The 24,344-nt window shown below is 32.7% G+C and overlaps 1 protein-coding gene across 1 annotated transcript in view; it reads left to right on the top strand.

Moving 5' to 3' along the window:
• Positions 1–24,344, top strand: part of LOC124369733 (cyclin-dependent kinase 2-like) — a 47,720-nt gene that overhangs the window by 760 nt on the left and 22,616 nt on the right. Inside the window, exons 2-4 of the mRNA XM_046827797.1 lie at positions 4,547–4,742; positions 7,381–7,480; positions 18,009–18,181. Of these exons, the coding sequence (XP_046683753.1) occupies positions 4,547–4,742; positions 7,381–7,480; positions 18,009–18,181 (469 nt within the window). The remainder of the gene's footprint in view (positions 1–4,546; positions 4,743–7,380; positions 7,481–18,008; positions 18,182–24,344) is intronic.

Below are 24,344 nucleotides of genomic sequence, written 5' to 3'. Positions count from 1 at the left end.
GATCGGGAACCACTTTTAAGGATTTCTTAAAATAGTATATTTTACTTTCGTTCCCAGAAACAATTTTGAGGTGCTGACAAATAAATTTCACAAACATTACATACTTGAAATTTAGTTTGTATTCTAAACAATCTAGGTAGGGCCTATAGCCTACAAGCTTTCAAAGGGTGCAAACTACAAATAATATGGAGTAGTATTTCATTGATCAACAGGCTTCATGTGGTCTTGTTACGATCTTTAGTCATTGTCATGGTTGCTGCTGACATCAGCCATTATGCCATCTTTATACATAAAATATTAGTAATTCTGAAAGCAGGGGAATTTGACCCAATAAAAGATGTTTTTGTTAATTTTGATCTTAAAAGAATAAAAGTTCATAGCCTGATACAAGTGTCTCTGGCCATCGCAGGCTATGGTAGCAACTTCGGTGCAGCCCCGGGTTGTGAAGACATAGGAAAAACATCACTAAAATATCTAATTCTAGATGGTCTGATAACGAATGCCTCCGGCCATTACTGATAGCTAGGAAATACAACTTAATAAAACAAACAAATACTGTAAATTTACCTAACTATGACTTCCTACTATCTTGCAAGAAGAGTAGTTCCACTTTTATTGTTCTATAATTCATTATTTATAATTTAAGGGTTTTTCATCACTTTGGCCTCGTTAATTTATTTTTTACGTTTCCAGATTGGTTACATTTTGTTGTGTAGGCTAGTTAATTTTAAGAGACAAACACTGTTTTCTTTCTTTTCTGGTGTTTGGCGAGTGATGTTTTTTTGTTGTGAGTGCACTTTAAGTAGACTTATTATTGTGTCAAAATTAAGAAACAAATATGCTGTTTTCTTTTCGTTCTGAATGTGGTTATTAATTATTTGTGTACTCAGCCAAGTGTGGTGGCCATTGGTATCTTGCTATGTAGAAAAATATGGTGAGATGAGTTTGTAATATGTTTAACTTTCTCAAGTATTTGTGATCAGCCCTTTTGGAAGTGCCATATTTTAATGATTGGTACTATTGTAAAAGATGTTTGTTGTTTGTCGCCATTAGTGCAGGACAGCTTGTGGAATTACTGAACACAAATGTCCCTGACCCCCCTCAAGATAGTGGTATTAGTGAAGGTAACGGCCGGAGTTACCAATCAAACTTTCAATGTTATTAACGTATTCTTCTCACCCTCCTGGCAAAAAATGTGGATTATGTGAGCAGTTATATGATTAAATATATATATATATATATATATATATATATATATATAATATAATATAAATATATATATATATATATATATATATATAATATCGAGAAAATGATTTATTTCTTTTGAATTGGTCATTGCGTTTTTTCAGAGTGAGGGGTAAGTTCATCGTTTAATTGTGTTATTTTTAAATCAAGAAATATATTTTATGTGATTTTAAATTACCAGGTAGTTTGAAAGTAGATTGTACATATATAAAAAACTAGGAGGTTATAGTTATGTTAGTTTTGTTTATTTATTAAACTTGTGTTTGTTTTTTACTTTAGTGTAGTTAAATTTGTTTGTTTTGTTTTCACATTTATTTTTATTTGCACTGGTGACGAGATTCATATTATTAACCTAATGCAATCATCCTCCTGAACTAAACAATATATGGTTTTAGGGGATGAAAATGAGAAATAATGAATTTTAGAACATTAAAAGTGGAATTACTTTTTTTGCAAGACAGTATGCAGTTATAGTTAGGTGAATTTACAATTACTGGCTAATTTATGAACATGACATGAGCCTAAGGTATTAGAATAAAATTATTTCATTTTTGAAAATGTTTAAAAAACCAGTGTTGAAATGGTTGGACAGATTCATTGGTACCGTATTACAGAGTGCTTCCTCTTGTTTTATTTTGGATTTAACATGTTGAAATGCTGTTTTTGCATCTATTTTTGTCGTTCTTTTATTATTAGTCACTGAAAAAGATTGAAATAAATTCATATTAACTTAGATACTTACACAAGAGATTAATGGACAAGGTATGCTGAGGTCTGAGTTCTAGTAGTTCTGAAGATTGATGTTAGGGGTGTGCCATGGTCACTGTGTGCACGTATTTGGTCTGGTCTATTTTCTTGATATTTACAAGCTTTTGAGAAAAACAACTGCCCTCTGTGTTAATAGTAAAGAAGTTATATACATTTTGTTACATATAGGGATAGCAAAATAATATAATATTCATGATGTAAGATATGTGTTATACTTATTTACTAAAACATTTATGATCTCACAGTGATATTAATTATAATCTTAATAATCGTTAGTAATAAGGCATCAAAACAGGAGAAATTTAATAAGCCTATCAATGAAGTAGTAACAATTAATGGTATATTCAACGTGAAGGAAACAGGATTTTTTCGGACATTTGCAATCGTTCTGTGAAACAAGAAATCAGTAACACTACGTTTCGAGATCTGCAATCTGATCTCTTCTTCAGGTAAATACTAACCTAATACATAATTAAAAACCAGGTTAAAATAAACAAATCATACCAAAGCGTTGTGGCACGCCTAAGTCAGGAATCACAACCACCATGTTGTGTGTCAACTTCACTAACTAAAACATGCACTTAATAAAAAACTATACACAACACTAATCATTAAAACTGAACTACAGAAGAGATCAGATTGCAGTGTACACACTCTGTCTATAACACAAAACTATTTCAGTTATACTGATAATATACAGTATTAACAAATGAAATGAAGTGTATGGAACATATTTCATTTATTGCAATTAACCAGTTCACTGAGTGGAAATACATTCGGGACAAAGAGATGATAGGACGGGGACCGTAAGTAACACTGCACTTGGAAGGAGGTGATGGGTGGGATACAAGCATGCCGACTAGAACAGAGGCACTATGTCATCACTTGCTATCCCATCAATGGAGAGAATGAGAGGGAGGATAAGTTCACTTCACTACAGATTCAATTAAATTTTAAATGAACAAAATGCTACTGTGTGCCTATACCACAGACTTTAAACAAGTGGTTTAAAAATATTTGAGTGCATATCATATTAAACTGGAATCATGTCTGACATGTAAAACACTGAGTCGACTTATCAGGTGTTATGAAAGAGATTGGTAATTTTATTTGATATATACATAATGTGTTATTTGTTTTTGTATTTATTATTTTGTTGTTGGTCATGGCCACAAAAGATATAAATGTGTGTGTGTACGAGGGTCACTGAAAGTTTTGAGACATCGCCAGACAGTGAATATTGCAATAATGTTATCACGCATATTTGATTGGTCAAGCCCCTATCATACCTGACAGTAACTTGGACTCATAAACATACTTGCATTGTCTGTTCAGTATTATCAATTTCGTGAAATCATAGAGTTTTAGAGAAAGCTTTTTCGGGCTATGATTTTCACGATTTTAAAGTCAGCTTGTTTCAAGAGGAGTTGAACATCAAAATTGCCTTTAATTTTTAAGCATCACTCCGTGCTGTTGTTTTAAGTGATATTTGAAATTTTGAAGGGACCGTAATTCACTTAAAGATGACATTCAGGAAGGCTGTCACTGTCGTCACTGAAGGAAACATTGATCATTGATCAGGTGTCCGCTATGATACAAGGGGACAGACACAGGCCACATTTCATGATTTAAGGAATTGATCTGCAGCAGTGCGAATATTATAACATGACTTTTTAAAATTGTTTCTCAATGGGTAACTCACAATTTGACCCATGAACAAAAAACTAAACGTGCAAGAACTACCAGCAGACCCTCCAAGTGATTAGTAATGGTGATCACTGGTTATGAGACGTATATCTATTTTATGATGTTCCAATTTTAGGATTGAGTTGGGTATGGGTGTTTGAAGTCGTGCTAACCCGTACAATGGTCAAGAAACAACATTCCTTGAAGAAAGTATTCTTCACTGTTTTCTTTAAGATCACAGTACTGGTGAAGACTACACCACCAAACAAACTACTTACTTACTTGTTTGATAGTAAGTTGGTACACCAAACAATGCCTGCCAGAAGCACTTCAAGACTTAAAGGTTTATAAGCATTAAAGGTTTTATTTTACCCCACAATATCTCTTCTCACACTGGTGAAAAACTGGAGTTTTTGGCTGGAAATGGCATCAAAACAATGGAGTACCACACTTATTCACCCGATCTTGCTATGTGAGACTTATGGTTGTTCTTCAATGTAAAAAAAAAACATTTGGGTGGTCGTTACTTTTCTTCCGAAGCCGAAATCGATGATGAAATTCTATAATACTTTGATTTTATTCTAAAATGGAATGATTGGGTGCTTTCCATAAATGGAAAATCCTACTTTTAAAAGTGTATTTACACTGGAGGGAATTACTTTGAACACATCTAATGTTTGGTAAGTCTAGCACAAAAACTTCACATATTTCAAAACTTTCAGAGTGACCCTCGTGTATATTGCTATTTTAAATTTGAATCTAACTTTATTTAAAATTTCAATAGTATAGGGTAGGTATTTCATTAAAAGTTTTGTCTAACTGAGGGTCTGCGTTTTGTTTTTAGAGATGGAGAAGGCATACCGTCAACAGCGATACGGGAGATATCATTATTAAAAGATCTGAATCATGTCAACATTGTAAAACTCCAAGATGTTATTGTACGGGAAACAAAAATTTTTCTTGTGTTCGAGTACCTCTTCATGGATCTCAAGAAGTACATGGATAGAGTTCTATTTGACTTCGATCCTAAATTGGTTAAGGTATGAATCTTGTAAATAAAATTGTTGTATACAGTTTATTTTTGAAAATTGTGTGTTTTAGTATTAGTTAGGTTGTATTGATTTGAAGTCTAATTCTATACAAGGAGCCTGAAAAGATCCAGGAATGACAAACTACTTTAAACCGGATAAAAATATAAAAACTAAATGGTTATATACAGCTTTTATAATATGAATATTTTAAATCATTATTTTATGTATTGTGCAATGGTATTCTTTTTAATGGGGATGGCCTGCTGGAACCCAGAAGAAATTCTTTAACTATTTTAATGCTAACGTCCTTACTGTACGACTTTGGTAAACTTAAGACTTCCATTGACGACAGTATAATGCGAATGTGCACTTTTACCATTAAAACCAAATGCCACACTTGTTATCAACTAATTGTTGATACCAAACACCTGTTACTTCGAGGTTAGGTTGATTGATACTATCACAATCAAATAATGAAGTCCTTTTTTTGTATTTGGGTGTTCAATGATATTAAAAACGTAAACAAAATAGAAAATCATTCAGATTACTATTGCACATGGCGTGTTTGTTTACGTCATATGTGTGCTTGATATTCGGTTATTTTATGCATTATTTCATGTTTACACTTGTTTTATTTCATAGGAAAAAGGAAGGAGGTTATGTAATATGTCAAAAATGCCAAAAGGAAGTCCCCAATTTGAAACTGTTATGAACACAAATGTTAGGCTTATATTTGTAAATAATGTACATAACTGTAAGTGTGTGTTTTTTGTGCAAACTAAGCCAAGTTCATTAATTTTACTAAAGAAATACAATTTCAGTTAGTTTCAATTAGGATAAAACTTTAAATATACAATCACTATTATCTAGAAAAGTGAGCTGATCTGGATTTGTGCAGAAAAAGTAAACACATGCAATACCATTACTACTAAAAAAGGTAGACACAACTCTTTTCTAGAGTAGAAATAAGCATTGATTGATATTGATAGCTTTAGTTAGGTGTCAATTTTTCTAACACTAATTACAAGACAAAAAGTAAAAAATATTTGGAAAACCGTTTTGAGGAATATCTTAAACATAAAAAAGTATTTTTTACCTCACTATGTTTACTTTGAGAGGGTGTTTATTTTCGAGAAAACTAAAAATAAAATTAACTTAAAAAATTAAAATAGGTTAAAAAATATAGGTGAAAGCTTGTATTTAACAAACAAATTCCTTGGCTTTTTTTGAAAATTTAACTAAAATTTAGTTTGAAATGAAAGGGATAGTAGAATTAGGTGGGATCAAACATTAAACCAAAGGGCCTTTTGAGTGGGACAAGTGAAATGGTGAGACCTGTAGTCTTTAAAAACACTTTTAATAACTGTCTTTTGCAATGCTTTTCAATCAATTTTGCCATTAAGAGTTTATATGAAATTAATTTTGTTTGATGTTAAAAGAGTGTATAAATTTTATAATAATTTTAATATGCGTATTATTAACAAACTACATTAATACTGTAATGATTATGCCTACAATAATTGTCATATTAATACTGACATTATAATGAAATGATGAATTGTAATGAAACAATGTTTTGGTTCAAGTCAACAATGTTGGATATTTCATTTCGGGACCATGGCTTTGTAATGAAGTACACATTTAGTTGTTTTTAAACATAAACAGCACAAATTGTTAGAAAAGGTTTTTTTTCCTAATTGTTGAATAGTTAAATGCTTACAACTAGCATTAGCATATCTATTTGATAAGAATTAGGGAATTCCACACAAACATTAAGAGAGATCTTCTCAAAGATGATAAGCTTTCATTATCAGACTAGGACTTTGACTTACAAACAATGTTGGATATTTCATTTCGGGACCATGGCTTTTTAATAAAGTAAACATTTAGTTGTTTTTTTACCTAAACACCACAAATAGTTAGCAAAAGTTTTTAATTGTGGTTGTGTATCTTGCTAAGGTGCTTTGAGAGAGGAAAGGAATAAGCTTATTAATTATCCAGTGGTATCTTACTGACCATATGATGAAAAAAGGATCTGTTTAGTTATGCTTTTTTCTAATAGATACTACAATATTTTTAAATCAACATTATGAAGGACTAACAACATACCCAGTCATTAGATGGTACACAGTAAGCTCTATGGAACTGACAATGTACCCAGTCATTAGGCAGTACATAGTGTCAGCAGAATCTGTTTCACTCTCACGCTTTCTTTGTTCGGTTCATTATTAGTATATTCTGATTCAGGCTGTGATTCAGTAACATAGTTATTACAAATAAAATGCATTATTATTCAAAACACTGTAATTATTACACAACCAGCTTAGTTATAAACAATATGGAATACAATCCATTATAAAACGATTTGTTCCACACATAAAGGAGTTTACAATAGCTAATGGACTCGCTGTACCAATTTAACAAGCTCAGATGAAATTAATCATAAAAGCCATTTGTCCATTTCTTTTTGTGTGATATTCCTAAATTTGTGATGAAGGTCATTACAATCACCTACTGATTGCATTTATTTTCTAATTTGAAACTGAGTTTCCCCAAGTTTATCATGTGGTAGTAGCTTGAGCGGTGGTTTAATTGATGAATATTATTTTTACTGATGTGTGTGAATGCACTTTGTTAATTGTTTCAGAGCTACATGCATCAATTGTTGCAAGGCTTGCACTACTGCCACACCCGTAAAATCGCTCATCGAGATCTCAAACCTCAGAATCTGCTCATCGATCAAGAAGGTAACATTATTTAAATTTTGTTTAATTACTGTGACTAATTAGTTTTAGAAGGTTCTTTTGGTTTTCAATTGACACTTACTGTTGCACTCCTAAAAGCAACAGCCAGTGGTGACAACACCATTGGTAGAAACAACGAACAAGCTGGTAGAATAGCGCAATCTGTAAGAATGATACTTATCATTAAAATTGATAGACAACATAGGTCATGTATTTTGCTCACCGTTGTAATAACCTCATTCTGAGTACTCACTTTCACTTGCAGCTGAAACCACAAGTAAGCAAGTTCTCCACCTTGTCTTTGGCATCCCATTCTTGGCTTCACATTCTCACACAAGTGGCAAACTAACAGCAAATATTATGTCTACCATTTACTACTTTCATTCTTTTTTGGCCATTTACTGTTGTATTTCAGTAATACTGTGTAAGATTACAAAAAAAGAAACATTATCCATTAAATACAAAAATTACATAATTATTAATTCTATGATACCTTTATTACACTAAAATCAATTTGTAATGTTTGTTTTGTGTGACCTCATAACCTAATCCATAGTTGAATGTGTCATTTAATGAAACATAGTAGATCTGGGACAACAAAGACTTAGAGACTGTTCAGTTTTCTAGAAAGAGTAAGATTCACAACAACTTGATGTACATATATTAGCTTTTTGTGTAAGCTGTTTGTCTAACCAATTTCTGAGAAGTTTTACACTTTTTTGCCTTCAAGCAGAGTTGAATTCATATTTTACAACAGGTTTTGGATTTTGTTTTCATTTAACTGGAGTATTTTTAGGTTCAGTTTTGGCAATTTAGGATCATTATCGTTTTATTCATTGCCAAGTTTTGTTTACTAATTCCTATTAAACGTTAAGCAAGCTTCCGAAACAAGTAGTTTTGTCCTGGTTGGGACATAAGACACACGGACCAGGCAAGATGTCATCCGAAAGGGTTCCAGTCTGGGCCCTCCGTGGCCCGTAGGGGGTTTAGTGGGTAGTCCACAAGGGAGTCCCACACTCCATGCGCAAATGCATTCCCCCTACGTAAAAAAAAAAGTATTACTTAGATAATACTTAGTAAAGTTTTTGCTTAAGATCAATACTAGAAAAACAAGGGTAACAAAAAGAAACCAAGCTTAACATGTTATTAATACTAATAAAGAGATGTCTATCCCTTGTCACAAAAATGATTTCTCCGGGTTTTTGTTTATTTAGCCTTTTAATTGCTTAATTTAACTAGGTTTACACTCACTCTTGCTCTTATAGATGAGTGCTCATTTCCACCGTTAAAAGTATAAGCAGTTAAAATTAGAATAACCTCAACGCTTAACAAAATGAAGAACTAATATTTGCGCCAAGTGAAAAAAAGAAGGCAAGCTCTCATAGGCACTTGCCGCACACAGCTTGTTCATAATGCTGTCAACCAAAAGTCAGCTGATTTTGTTAAAAAATTGCATTACTTCAGTACCTTCTTTTTTTGGATCCCAGTCAAGGGGCAAATACAGTAAAATATCATTTCACTTTTAGGTGATGTTCTGGAGCAAAAGCCTAATAACAATTCAATAGTAACTGAACTTTGTGTTGATAGGCCTAACCTGACAGTTACATCCTATGATGCAAATACAATAATTGGGTGTAATTTTAATTTTAAGTTGACTTTTTGGAATATTTGTAGTTTAACCAATAAACTTTTTAGCATTGAACTATTGAATAACCAACTTAATTCTGATGTCTTGTGCATTGCGGAGCATTGGTTAGCTTCCTCTGAGGTCCAGCATTTGGTAATTCCAGAGTGTAGTGTTGCAAGCTATTTTGCAAGGGAACATCACTTGCACAGTGGAGTGCTTATTTGTGTCAAGCAAGGTATTGAGTTCTCCATCTTGGACCAAGTTCTTGGCTACTCGGAGGAGATGACTTGGCAGCTGTTGTGGTCCCTGTGTTAAAGACGGTTGTTGTTGCGGTTTATAGATCTCCTGCAGGTAGTCTAGCCTCTTTTTATGAAAAGTTGCATGATGTTTTTGCTTTTTTATACGGCATCAAAATGAACATTATTGTAGTTGGGGACTTCAATATAAACTTTATGGCAGACAATGAAGAGACCCATAAACTTAATTGACAGTTTTGGATTGAATGTGACTGTGTTGGATATCACGAGGCTAAATACCAACTCTTGTGGAACTGCGGGTAGCTGCATTGACAACCTACTAACTTCCCTACATCCTGATAGAGGACAATCGTCGGTGCTCCATAATCCTGCTTCTGATCACATCATCTTCTTTGTTGCGGATATCGAGACTGATGGATCTACGGGAAGTGGTCTCATCTTAAAACACTTAACTAGACCTTTGAGCTTGTCTGGGGTATCCTTTTTTGTGCATTATCTTAGCCAAATTAACTGGTTAGCCTATATATATATAGGCTAAATTTAAGTATAAATATCAAGTTTAAACTGTTTCTTGATCTTTTTTATGGGCCTTAAATTGTGCTGCTCCAATTAAAAAATTGAAATTCAAAGCTAAAAGTTCATGTACTAGATGGTATTATGATGGTCTTGTTAAACTTAAGTCTGAGCTGGATAGGTTATATTTTATTACGCAAAATACCAATGATAATAAGGATGTAAAGGCAAAATATAGAAGTCTCAAAGCAGTGTACTCAAGTGAGATTAATAGAGCTAAACTTAGTCATAACAATAGTATAATACACCGGTTCTCAATCTTTTTACTTCAAGACCCCTGTATAATCCAATTTGGTAGCTGGGCCCCCCTACATGTAAGCATACTATATAAGTGAATCGCTTTTGAAATTATACAGTAAACTTTTATTTGCTTAGTTTTTCACATTTTATGCATAGTTACTACCATACAGCCTAGTAGGGCAATAGGTTTAATCGTAATCAAATTAATAACAAATTCTATACAAACAATTACAATTTATTATTTCTTTATTGCAGCTACTACAGTACATATATATTATTTATAACTCAAAGTAATAATAATAAAAAGAGCTTCAATGTGAAAAAAATGAGCTGCTTGTTTTCTATTTGTGCATAGTTTGTCGAAACACGGTGTCAGTTCTGACAACGCTACTCAGTTCCTTGGTAAAATCCAGTCTTAAGCAATATTAACTCTTCATGGCAGCTAGATCAGAAAACCCAATTTCACAAGAATAAGTAGTGGTGAATGGAGTGAGTATTTTCAATGCCTTTTCTGTCAAACTTGGTTGTTCCTTTCGTACACCACTCCAGAAGGTTGTGAGAGAAGGTTCTTTAAACCTACTTTCAAGCTCAGTGTCAGCATGGAGGCCAATTGAGTTTGTTTCTACCATCTTGAGGGAGCAATAATCTACGGGTGGTTTGAACAGGTTTTGAATCTATGCCAAATCCTCATCAAAATATTCTTAAAACAAAATCTGAGGATTTCTAAGTGTTTAAGAGAGCATTTCTTTGGATATGTTGGACTAATTTTAAAATACATTTCTTTAATCATATTTTAAGATTAGGAGATATCTCAATATTGTCACTTTTCAGACCACCTCCGTACAATGTTAGCTTATTTAGGTTTGCATCTCTTTCCTGTAAAGACTTGTTTAGTACATTTATTTTCTCGAATATATCTGACATATATACGCTAATCACAAGCAAACAAATCTGAGTCAGTAAAAAACATAGAGTTTTGGTGATTTTTGTCAAGGAAAAATGAAAGGACTTCATGCCAAAGCTCAAATATTTTGGCCAAAGCCGTTCCTCTCAATAACCAGCGAGCTTCAGTATGAAACTGTAAAGTTGTGTGTTCTGAGCCCATATCTTCATGGATAATCTTTAAAACTCGAGACTTTAAAGGCTGCCCTTTAACTAAATTGGCTGTTTTAATGACCACGTGTAAAATTTCGGGGTCATACCTTTTGCTGATAATGCCTCTCTATGAATTATGCAGTGTGTCCATCCAGCTTCTGGAGCAACCATTTTAATCAACCCTCGAAGTCCAGTGTACTTTCCTTACATAGCCCAAGATCCATCTGTGCAAATTCCTGTATATTTTATTTAAGATATGTCATTATCCTGCAAAACATGTATCAATCATTCGGAAAATGGTTTCATCAGTGGTATCAGCTTGAAAACGTCTCAGAAAAAAGCAACTCTACCAGCATCGTATCACCATCGACGAATCTTAAATAACATATTAAATAACCAACTCTATGAAGATCGGTAATTTTATCAACTTGTAAGAGAAAATGAGAAATTTCAACTTCTCCATCAATTGCGTGTGAAGATCGTCCGAAATCCCATACGTCTATACGGCTATACTTCTTGATACCATATCATTTGACATCGGTATAGCCTTCAACTGTTGACCCATGGATTCTCGAAACATAGTTGAAACCATATCAACTGCTGCTGGTAATATCAGGTCTTATCCAATATTGTGCGGTTTTTTTCTTCTGAGCGATTCTGTGAGAAATCCCATAAAATGCCAATAGAACCTTTTAAGGTACACTTGAGATGTTGGTAAAAGCATTTTTTGTAGATTTAACACTTTTCAGTTTTTGTTCAAAAAACTATCTAGGTTGGTTTGTGATATTTCTCTGTTTAGTGTCAAGGTGTATCTTTAGTTTTTAGGTTTCATGCTGTCAGAGGCCAGTACAGCTAGACAGATTACACAATGGGGCCGTTCTTAGCCATTTATGATTGTTTTTGTAAAACCTAGTGATAAACAACTGTCGCCATACTTGCGCACCTTGGCTGTGTTGTCTACTTGGACTTGGATAACGATTGGTTACACTTGCCATGTCGCCAGGGTCCTCATTTTGACCTTGACTGTCACTGACGCCACTACTTGTACCTACCTTCACTGATGCGTCTCCACTTCCACCACTTGTTACAGTTACAATAAATGTTTTCATTTCAATGTAAATATATACACTTGTACTCCAAAGCTTTCGCAAAATCAAGGTGTCTATGAAAATAACCACAGAACATGGAGAGGTGCTACATTCAAAACATGGATCTGCACTAGATGTTTCGCATTGGCGGTAGTGGTAGGAGTAATGAGGGTTCAAGGGAAGTCCGGGACTGATCAGTCACGGTCTAAGGTCGTACTACACGAGTCATTGGGAAAGCGCAACTTTGGGCACTACCGCGAGTCATCTCCAGCGCCCTACTATAAAAACATGTTGGTATATACTCACAGTATTTTACTGCCGATAAACTAAGAAAATTAAAATATTTGGCACTATTACCACAATGACTAAATGATAACCGTAAACGTATTGTAATTAGAAATATAAAAAGTTTGCTTTATTATTTTTTAAATTAATTTTTCAAGTGATCATTGGCCCCCCTTGAATCTTTATTGTGCCCCCCTTGGGGGTCGCGCCCCACACTTTGAGAACCTCTGGTATAATAGATAGATCCAAAAATAAAAGCAAAGCTGCTTAGGGCATAATAAAAAAGTCAGCCAAAGTCAACAGCAGGCCAGTTCCCAAGTCTCATTTTCTTAAACCTGACACTTTTAATGATTTTTTTGTCGTCTATTCTGTGGAAGAAACTTGTAAAAACATTGGTAATAGTACCTATGATTATTTTTATTATCTTGACAAGTCCTGTAACTCAAAGACTATAAATTTTAACTTTAAGTTTAAGGAAATTAAGGTGGAGGAAACCTATGGAGCTATTCTTAGCCTAAGCAATAGCACATGTTTTGATGTTTTTGGTATCAATGCACATGTACTAAAAGCTGCTGCCGAACATATTTGTGAGGTCTTGACTTACTTGTTTAATGAATTTATTAATAGTAGAACTTTTCCTGATATATTTAAGATTAGTAAGGTTAATCCTATGGACAAGCATTGCAACTATAGACCTATTTCTATTATTCCAGCTGTGTCGAAGGTCTTTGAGCGGTTGGTACATGGGTAGATTGTAGATTATTTAGAGTCAAATAAGTTGTTCAGTGACTGTCAGTTTGGTTTCCGTTCTAATTGCAGTACCATAAAAGCGGTACAGGCTCTTGTAAGTGCTTGTTTTGATGGTTTTTTGGCTAAGAGGGACATTCTGTTAGTTGGGTGTAAGTTAATTTAGATTCTACTGTAAGGATGCACTAGTTAGCTTATAGCATCATATCTGAGCCACCCATAATGGAGACGCTGCCATAGTACCCCCTGGGCTCTGACGTTATACCTAGGGGGTGCTAATTCAGCTCACGGACACGGTCAAGGTGCTGAATTATAGCACTCCTCAGTTTTAGAATTCCCAGTTATTTCATACATTTAAGACTAATGCATTACTGTTGGAATATAGCAACCAAAGTGTTTAACACCAATGTTATAAAGGATAACCGCTTTTCGGATATTTTCCATTGTTAGTGTTATAAAAATAAAAAAACTTCATATCGAGGTGTATAAGTATATTCCTAAGCAATAAACTTTAAACAAAGAACCAATGTTTCACCTCATACTAAGACAAAGAAGTTAAAGTTTGTATGAACTTTAAACAACTTTGTATTCTATTTCCAGAATTAGATGTATATAAATTAAATAAATGTATTTTAATTTAATTAAACAAAATGAAATTGTATATATTTCTAATTACTTAGGGTCATTATATCTCTGTATTTTGCATTTTGATTTCTATTGTTTAGTTGTGATTAATTTATTTTTTGTAAGAGAATTTAATATATTAAATTTATCTGTAAAGACAGTATAACTAATAAAACGAGTTTCTATTGTTTAGTAATGATTAATTTATTTGTTATAAGAGAATTTAATATATTAAATCTTATCTGTATAATATATAACTGATAAAACAAGTTAACCGACACGATAATGTTTAGCTGTATATGTTTTCAAGATCGGAAAGAATAAAAAAAGTTGGTAAGAACGGCTTGATTGATGTGGCTATTTTTATTTTGAAATGCTCACAATAAATGGGAAATATGTAAAGAATCGGCCAGTAATGCATAGTTATATATTTTTTCATTGCTCTGTCATTTCTTGAAATTATTGTTTTTATTTCAATCACTATAATTGTAAATTCAGAAAGCTAATTTATCCAAAAGATTGACATCTTGTCACAACTGACGGGTTACTTGTGTTGTGCTGTCCTGTGGTAATAAGTTATGATTTGGCTGCGGAACAAGTAATCAGTTATTGATTCAGTTCAACGTTTCCTTGCCAGAAGCAGTTAACCACTACCACTTATAGCTCTCTCCAGCCATGTTGAATGTAAATGCATTTGTTATTTGTACGAGATGTATTCAAGACATGAATTCAAATAAACTTTGCTCGGGTGTGGAAAGAGTAATTGGTTACCCATTTAATTCCATTTCTCCTTCCAACTGACTTGCTATATTTGCAATAAGGCTGTAACAGTTCCCCCAAACTAACCTAGAGTACTCCGTGGCTATCAGCTGGTGAGATACAAGGTGTGATAAAAAAATACGGTAATGAATATTTATAACGGCATCTGCTGACGCTATATATGTATGATGTAATTTGCCTAGTAGCGTGATCTATTGAGACAGGTAGTGACAAGTTTCAACATGCTGGAGTTTGTCAGTCGACTGCCAGAGCTGCTAGAGTGAGGTTGTGTTCATCATTCTTTGTTTGAAGTTTGTTTTTCATGTGTTGTGTTTATCATGTCTGTCACACAACAGTAGCATTTATAGCAACATTATATAAGCTTAATGGTTTGAGACAGTTTTTCTAGTACCTTTTGTTTTTTTTAAGCAGGCTGCATTAAAACTAGTCAGAGCAAGGCATTAACAATTGGAAAAAGCAACAAAAGCAAAGAAGCTCACGAAATGTTAAAATCTGTGTATGGCAATAATTGTAACTCTAAAGACTATGTAAAAAGGGATGTCACCGATTTAAAAGCAGAAATGAGTCAGTTGAAGACTAGCAGTGTTTGAAACGCCCATTAATTTCAAAAATAGATGAAATTGTGCAAAAAGCAGAAACAATGGTTTGTTCAAACAGGCGGATGACTGTTGGAGAGGTATCAGAAGGTCTTAAAATCTCGTACGGTTCTGTTCAAAACATTTTAACCTATAATTTGCAAATTAAACGAGTAAGTGCAAAATTTGTTTGTAAAATTTTCAGTGATGAACGGAAGGAAAATCGTGTACAGAGTTTAAGGATTGTCTTCAAGCAGATCCGTACTTCATGCCCAAAATTGCAACTGGAAATGTAAGTTGGGTCTATAGATATGACTCTGAGACCAAAATGCACAGTTCCCAATGGAAAACCAGCGGTGCATCTCCTCGTTCTAGAAAGGCACGTCAGTCGAAATCGAGCATTAATGTCATGATCATTGTTTTTTTTTTCGATAGTTAGGGCAAAGTGCGATCAGTGTTCGTTCCAAGGGGAACAACTGTGAATTTTATAATGACATATGAAGAAAGAGACCACAAAAATGGGGGGGGGGGAATGGCTTTCTTCTTCATCACGAAAATGTGCTGTGTTACACTTTGCTTCTCATTCATGAATTTTTGGGTGAAAAAAATATTTTCTGTCTATCCGCATCAGCCATACTCACCTGATTTACACAATGCAACTTCTGGCTCTTCCTAAAAATTAAAACTGTGCTAAAAAGAAAATGTTTTGACACCGTTCCATTGTGAGGGCCATGACTCAGCAGCTAAAAGCCCTTCCAAAAGAAGCCTTCCAGAAATTTTTCCAGTCGTGGATTAAACGTTGAAATAAGTGCATTGCCAGCTAAGGGCAGTACTTTGAAGGAGAAAGATTGAATTTGATGTAAGTGTATTACTATATGAAATAAAAAAATTATTAACCAAATTTTTTTATCACACATTTTTTATGTTGCACAACAACTAACGGGTTACTCTTATTGCACACCTATATTGTTTTTACACAATTGTTCCCTTACTTGTTACGCACCCAACAAATTTTAATAATGCAGTGAACGAGTTAAAACATTAATTAAAACAAATTAAAACTTTCTCCTTAGAGATTTTCTAACTATTTTTATGTTATAATCGCTAATTTTATGCATATGATAAAAGTAGCATTTTAGATCTGCCAAACTAGGTTCAAATGTACTTGTCTGGACCGGAGCAAAAGATGGTATAATACTTGTATTCTCAATAATTCCATTTGAAGTTTTTTTTTGTCACCCTAGTGGATTCAAAAAAGTTTATTTGTAGACCAAAAGCTCTGATTACATTTTTGACATCAGATGTCTTTTGTGTTATATATTTTATTTTGGTTGAAAATTTTGGGCATTTCTTCAAACTCATCTCTTCAAGTGACGAGAGAACAAGCCTATCAGGATTAGGCTCTGAAATAGCTGGCGGTACAGCCTTTGTTTGAAAAACAAGAATTGAAACTACCACATTACATGGAATTTTAAGTCATCCATGCCAATGCGTGTAATTTATTTTTTAACAAGTAGGTTTTTTACTGAGCAAGGTCAGATCAAACCTAAGCTGCTTAACTGTTTTTTTATGAAACATTCTCAAGGACTATATTTATGAATATTTTTGTTGTAGATTTGCAATCAAACTTCATAGTTTACTAAGGTCAACTTTAGGATGGTTAACAGACATGACTTTAAATTGTGTCAACAATTCAGTGGCAGAGCTCTCCATTTATTTTCTTATTCAAATTTCATGTATTATAAAGTGCAGTCTCAAACTCAATGAGAATGCTGTTTAACTCATGCATGACTTTTATAGACTAAATAGTTACACTAGTAATAGAAAAATAACAATAATATTTAGAGTCACAAGAATTATAAGAATGATTGTGGTAAGATTTATCATTCACTAGTTAATAACAATAATTAAATGCATATTGAAGTGTCTTCACATTCTTGACATAGCAGCTACGTGCAGGATTGAAGTAACTCCTTAGAAGAGAATTTAGTGCATGCAATTTTCTCTGCGGCTGGTCACACTGGCAGGAGATGCGCAGCTAGCATGAACAATCGGTAAATCCAGGCGAAGCTGTTCGACAATGCCAGGCCTAGTCAGTGTAACTGGTGTAAACACAGCATGTAGAATTAACTTCTGTGTTCTTCACGTGTAAGTATAAACTGGAGCTCTCACTAAGATGTATGAAAAACATCTCTAATTAAGGTAATGTTCATAACACTAACACATTTCTGAAAACGACAAGCTGTGTTTGCAATTCCTGTCCAAATGATAATAAAATGTTTTGTAGCTGTAAGTAAACTGTAATATTAAATAATTAACAATTTGATCACATAAACTAGGGCTTGATCACGTGTGATGTTACTACTGGTGGTAGATCAAGTTCATAATCCATCAGTGTCTTCCCTGGGCTTAAATGTGTTAAGATGCAGTCATCTGGAATATTCATTGATTACTGATACCAGCTATTGAAAGTAAAAAGAATAACAATATTAAAAATTATTGAACAAGTGAATGAAGATGGTAAACATAGATAATACAGAAAATATTTCTACACAGTTAGAATAGTCTAAAGGTGTATTTATTCTGAAACAAGATACATCAGAAAAATTTTAATATTTTCTATAAATTCTTTGTTTTCAGGCCGAATAAAGCTAGCTGACTTTGGTCTTTCAAGGTGCATTTCATTGCCAGTGTGTACTTACACCCACGAAGTGATAACACTTTGGTATCGGGCACCTGAAATATTATTGGGAACCAAATTGTACACCACAGCAGTTGACATTTGGAGTCTAGGATGCATCTTTGCAGAAATGGTAACACATTATGATATTTTATCAAATATTAATAATATTTGCTGATTTATTTCTCATAAAAATATAGGTACTGTTTAATTTTTTTAATATACATGTATTGAAACAAAATAGGCAACAAAATATTGACCACAATAATTATATATAATATGTATATATACATAGAACGTTCAGAAAAAGTGTTCCAATATTTAAGTATTTAATTTTACTCATGGAATGAGCAAGAAATTTCCTGTATATGTTTTTTACATCATGTAGCATATCTTATTAACCTCTTAACTTATCAACACATTTAGTACAGTCACTTGAGATAACAATTAGGTAAAAGCTCCCAATTTATTCGTATTGCATTGACTTACTTGAAGGGGATTAAAACTGCTCTTGTATGAAAAAATTTGCAAAATCCAGATTTAATTCATGTTCAAATATGTTAGATAAAGTGCATTTAAAGTTTAAAAAAAAAATATGAAATTAAACTACTTTCCTACCCTTAACATCCTTAAAAACTACCCCTTTATGTCTGCAAAGGTAAGGGGAAAAAGCTTTTTAGTATCTTAACCCATTGCGGATCACTGACGAGCTGTGCTCGTCACGCAGTGGCCGGGCCTAACGGCACGATGACGAGCTCAGTTCACAAAAGCGGTCTGCTTTTAAGTTTCCCTCCAAATAGTTCTGTTAATGTCTTATAGATTGGGCTATCGTCTTCACTTGTCAACTAAGAGTGTTTAACAACGGTCTACGTTCAGAGTTTTCAAAAGTTTTATAAATATCCTACAGATCGCAGTTGTATATTGAAGTTGAAAAATCATTCATATGAGTTTACTCTCTGCGTTTTAGCGCTTCTGATTGGTTGTTTTCTCAGCTGTTATTATAATAGTAACTAGTATTGCATTTTATGGTATAATGTGATAATAATAATGCGGTATAATAGCAAACAACGGTCGCAATGACAAGCTGCAAAATGTAAGTTGTTCTTAATTATTGTTTTTATTTTATTGTAAGAAAATATTACAATAGTTCATAAACAATATATTCTATTTAATTATTTTGTTTTTAAGAATATAGATGGAGATATTTTTATAAACCGGAATCCAGTTCAACGTAGATATGGATTGAGTATACAACAGCGAGTGATACGATGTGGCGCACCATTGCTGTTCGTTCGGCGGCCGCTGACCATAAATTAATTCGTGCCCGCACGCCAAAACAATACGATCTGCAATGGGTTAAAATGAACTTTTGGTCCATTCACAATATATTTTATCTCTTTCATTATTTATCAGAAAACTTATCACTCATTATAAAGTGCAACCCTTTAAAACCATCCCTTATAAAAAAATAAAGAATACAACTTTTATTGAAGGCTTGAAATGTTTTACTGGTATACATATGATAAATTGTGATAATTCAAAAGTTTTAAATTGCTGTATAATTATACTGTAACTGTTTAATTCCCACAACAACCCTTAGAGTACCTACCCCTAAAAATACTAATATAATAAAAATACTATCTCTTATGGAACAGTTTTAAAATTATATTTGTGGAAAGATTACATATGAATTGTATTTTATATGATGATATAATTCTTTTTATTTTTATTGAATTTACTTTTAAAATTTAATTTTACACACACACACAAAATTGTTCATTTCATTATAAAAGCATGTATGAATAAAAATTTCTTAAAAATTAACTATTATTTTTGGTGTACATTATTACCAAAAAAGAACCCTATATACTGTACAAAAAATTCTTATAAAAGATTTGTTATTTAGAATTTGTCCCTCTTGAATGGTAAGGTTATTTTTTATAAAAATATTTCAAACTACAATGGGTGGCACCCACTCCTAGGATAAAAGTACACTTATAACTTTTGTTTCTTCGGTTACTCTTTAGCTGCAGTCCAAATTTTACGCCAATTCATTCAATCCGAAAAAATTAGTAGACATAATGATTCAGTGACTGTACTAATTCATGAGGATTAATAGGACTTATTAAATTAAGAAGTATCAAATTTCTACATTGTACCAGTTGAAAATAGTGGGCTTTTTAAATGTTTAAACATTAATATTCTTATAGCAATATATAAAAAATGTACAGGACACAAAACAAGTGTAATTTTATTCTATAACAAATTTAGTAAACATTATTACAATAATGAATCAGAGGATGAATAATTGACCATTCAAATTTGCTATACAATAACAGCATGGAAATTTTATGGTTCCCATAACTAGTTTGAGTTATTTTAAATGTTTTATACCAAAATACTTAGTTTTTTTCCCAAAACGATACAAGAATACTTTCTAAAAACTTGCATTACAAATTCAACAATGCATAATTCAATTAAATCAGTTGAGAAACAATAGGGCTATGATACCAGACACAAAACATTGTTTTATTATGTCATTACTCTGTAGCAAGTGAAAAGAAACTTTCAAGATGTTTGCAATTAGAAGTAAAAAAGGTACATTATAAGCTGATCAACTGACTGTTGGTAATGGCCTTTTTATTAAAATTTGTAATAACTTTTCAGTTTCTAGCATTGTTTGATTTTTATAATAACCAAACAAAATATTTGTTTTGTACTGTAAATTAGCATTTAAATACTTCAGTTCCCACTTTGAAATTCTGGGAATCACTTACCAAAAATGTAAACTATTTATAGTATAGTAGTTTAAAAAATGCACTTTTGAGAAAATAAAAATCAATCCTTTGAATTTGTTAAAAAAAACTTTTTACAACAAAGTATGTGGTGTACATTAAAAAAGAGCATTTAAAACTGAGTAAAATGACACCACTCCCATCTCTCTAGAGCAATTAAGAGAAAAGCTATGGCTATTCCAAAATATGTTAGTTCCGGTTTTTTGGTGGATTTTGAGAAACTTTACATAGCTGTACCAACAGTTTAAAATGTTTGGGGGGAAATTTGGAATTTCCCTAATCTACAGGACTACCTTCATGGCAAATTGTATTCAATTCTGAGGTCCTCAAGTAAATTTTTCATTTTAGTGTGTTGATTTCATATGAAATTACCCCCCCCCCCCACGGTACCACTCCATTCACTGATAATTTTGGAATAACAAAGTTTTTAATTTTTGGTTCTTGTATATAGGGTGATCCAAAATGTCAATAGTTGTACGGTTTCACAGACTTTTTAGTTAATTTATTAAAATTTTTATTCAGGGTTACTAGAGAAGTACTCATTCTAAAAATATGTTTGGGTTGTCACTTTTCAGCACATTTCCCAGTTGTTTTTAATAATTCTAATTTAGGACATTTTAAAATAGTAAAACCTACAAACTTCAAATAGCAAGATATGAATTTCATTACATTCATCAATAACTATTTTGAAAAACTTTCTTTATTATAAACTAAAATTGGTTTTATTTGAAGTTCGGGCGGTGATAAATTTTCATGATGTTTTGTCATGTTACAGCGTTTTGAGCTCCTGTTATTGATGTAGGTTATGAGTGAATTAACTTTTTACATTTTTTGCCTTTTTTTAAACTTTTTCTCTGTTACATACTGTAATTTAAGTAATTATTATTCCTTCAATTATCTAGTTTTTAACTATTTCAGTCCAAGAATTATGTTATTCAACTAACCTTATTACAGATGTTCTTCTGTATTACATAGTTCTAATCTGGAACTGAAGTTTTCTACAGCCCTTAAGACCTCTTCTCCATTTATTGATTGAACAGCAGTCCTGATTCGTTGTATCATGTCCTCTCGAGTTGTGGGCTTTGATGCGTAAACCTATTCTTTTAACCTTCCCCACACGTTGTAGTCCATGCACGTTTAAGCCGGCAGTTTATTTATCCATTGCTCTGGAAGATTGCTTCGCTGCACCATAAATCCTTAAAAAAAACCTTGCAGAAAAATATACATCTTCATGCATATTATCACAAGCTCACAAACTAAAGTTCATTCCTAGAATGTGGTCATCTCCATGTATTTCTTGATGTAGTGAAATCCGGTATGGGTGCATTTTATTGCCCTTAAGGATCCTTATTACTGGCTAATACCTGTATCATTAGCCACTTTTCTAGATGAGTCATGTGGATTAAGCTGAACGGCAGCCTAAACGTCTGATATCTTATCATCCTTTACAGACCTAGTAAGCTGTTACCCTTTGTTGTTGTGATCCAGTTGTACATTTCCAGTTTCATGGACATGACTAGTATATCTATGGAAAACCCTTGTAAATTATTTTCACGGTCCTGTTAGCAATGAGCGTACAGAACAGCAGCAGCAGCTGTGTAGTTCTGTAAACATTTACCTAACACCATCAACATTCAGAAAGCTTCCTCATTAGTGAATGACATATTTGACAGACAACAACACATGTCTCTCTATGTACACAGCACAAAACTGACTGACCTGGTAAAAGAAATAAAATCTGATAAGATGATTATCATCTCTTATTATTTCCAAACTTGTTCAGTAGTTGAAGATAAGCTTGTACATACCAGTAGAAAGTAACAACATACACATACTTATTTCGATTATTTAAAAACAAGTTAAAACACAGCTGCTATTGCTATTTGGTTTGTTATCAAACAAATCTATCACAGGTCACTGATAAATTAATAATAATCAACATTTAAATTTGATATGCATTCACACCCTTAGAGTATGATACCTCTCAATTACGGGAAGTGTTTTAAATACAAGTGGTAGACACTTTTCATTGATCATTTGATCTTAAAAGTTTTTCACAATCTTATAAAGGATAAAAATACACATTTTTGTCTTTAAGAAAAAGCAATTCTGGTTTAAAATATGTTACGTTACGTAAACAATACACACGAACATATAGATGGAAAACCATTGGTTATACAACATATATTCATATTAACTTTTGCTTATTTTCATGACTAAAATTACATCCCAAACTATTGGAACACTTTTTCTGAATACACTTTATATAACTTTATCTCATTAGAAACTAACAATACATTTTTAAATTTCAAGTGTTTTAAAGAAATATCTTATACATTTAGACCAATTAGGTTTTGGCACAGTACATGCTACCAGTGTATTATAAAAGAGATTATTATTGTATTATATTAATGTTTATTGGTTTTAGATTTTAATACTAAATATATTTTGTTGTTATGCACACTTGGATGTGGCAGAGGTAATGTATTATATGTAAGAAAATGATGTTAGTTGATCAGGATAAGCATTTTAATAACCTAGCTAATGTACTTATTGTTATTAAAAAGTTTTCATTTTTCGAAATAGTGTTTTTTTCTTAACTGGATAAAAATTTGTGGAAAACAGTATTTATTGAATGAATATTGATGTGCTAGCGCGTCTTTAATTGTTTGGTACCACGAAAAAGCAAACAAACACCACTATAATAGCCAGGGGTTAAAAAAGAAGCTAAAATACTATGAATTAAACATTGCACAGTATCTCAAAAATGAGTTATCCAATTAATTTTTTGTTTTAATTTAACAAAAAGTTTCTCTTTTAAGAAGGAATGCTTGTGCGACTAGCCATGCATCTGAAGCTCCGGTTTTTTAACATAGGGCTAAAGTTTAAAACTGCATTGTAAGTGTAATGTATTAAATATTACAATTATTATTATTTTATATAGTAACACATGATTATGTTTACTGGCTCTGTAATGATTTACCAAAGGTCGCTGGATACATCTATGTATGGGATTGTATGATGCTGTGACGTCATATGGGGTGATTGGAGTTCAATAAACCGCATTTGCAGCTTTCATCACGCCACTATCCTCATTCCACCACCATGTCCACTATCCAGCCCCGGCCTCGCTCACTTACCTTCTTACCCCCTAACCGTGAACCACGCAGTCAATGATGTGACCGAAAACAATCTTTCATTTCGGTTACCAATACCCCGTGTCCCGTACACAACAGTAAATAGTAAGTTGTCTCAAAATCATTTGTAAAAAAATATTAAAACAAGTTTTAATACAATATTTACATCACTAGAAAATGTATTCAGAAATGTCAAGGTAGCAGTCATTCAAACTGTCTTCACTGCCTACATCTATACAACTTGCAACTAATTGCACATTGGTGTATTTTTGTTTACGGGAGACTTTATACAGTTTCAACCTAAAAACATGAAGCAAGGTGGAGTATTCACAACATAGTGAAATACACCTGTCTGCAACAATCA

The sequence above is a fragment of the Homalodisca vitripennis genome, chromosome X, assembly GCF_021130785.1.
Source record: "Homalodisca vitripennis isolate AUS2020 chromosome X, UT_GWSS_2.1, whole genome shotgun sequence".
Lineage (NCBI taxonomy): Eukaryota > Metazoa > Arthropoda > Insecta > Hemiptera > Cicadellidae > Homalodisca > Homalodisca vitripennis.
The sequence above is the reverse complement of the archived record's forward strand: the minus strand, read 5'-3'. Positions and strand labels throughout refer to the sequence as shown.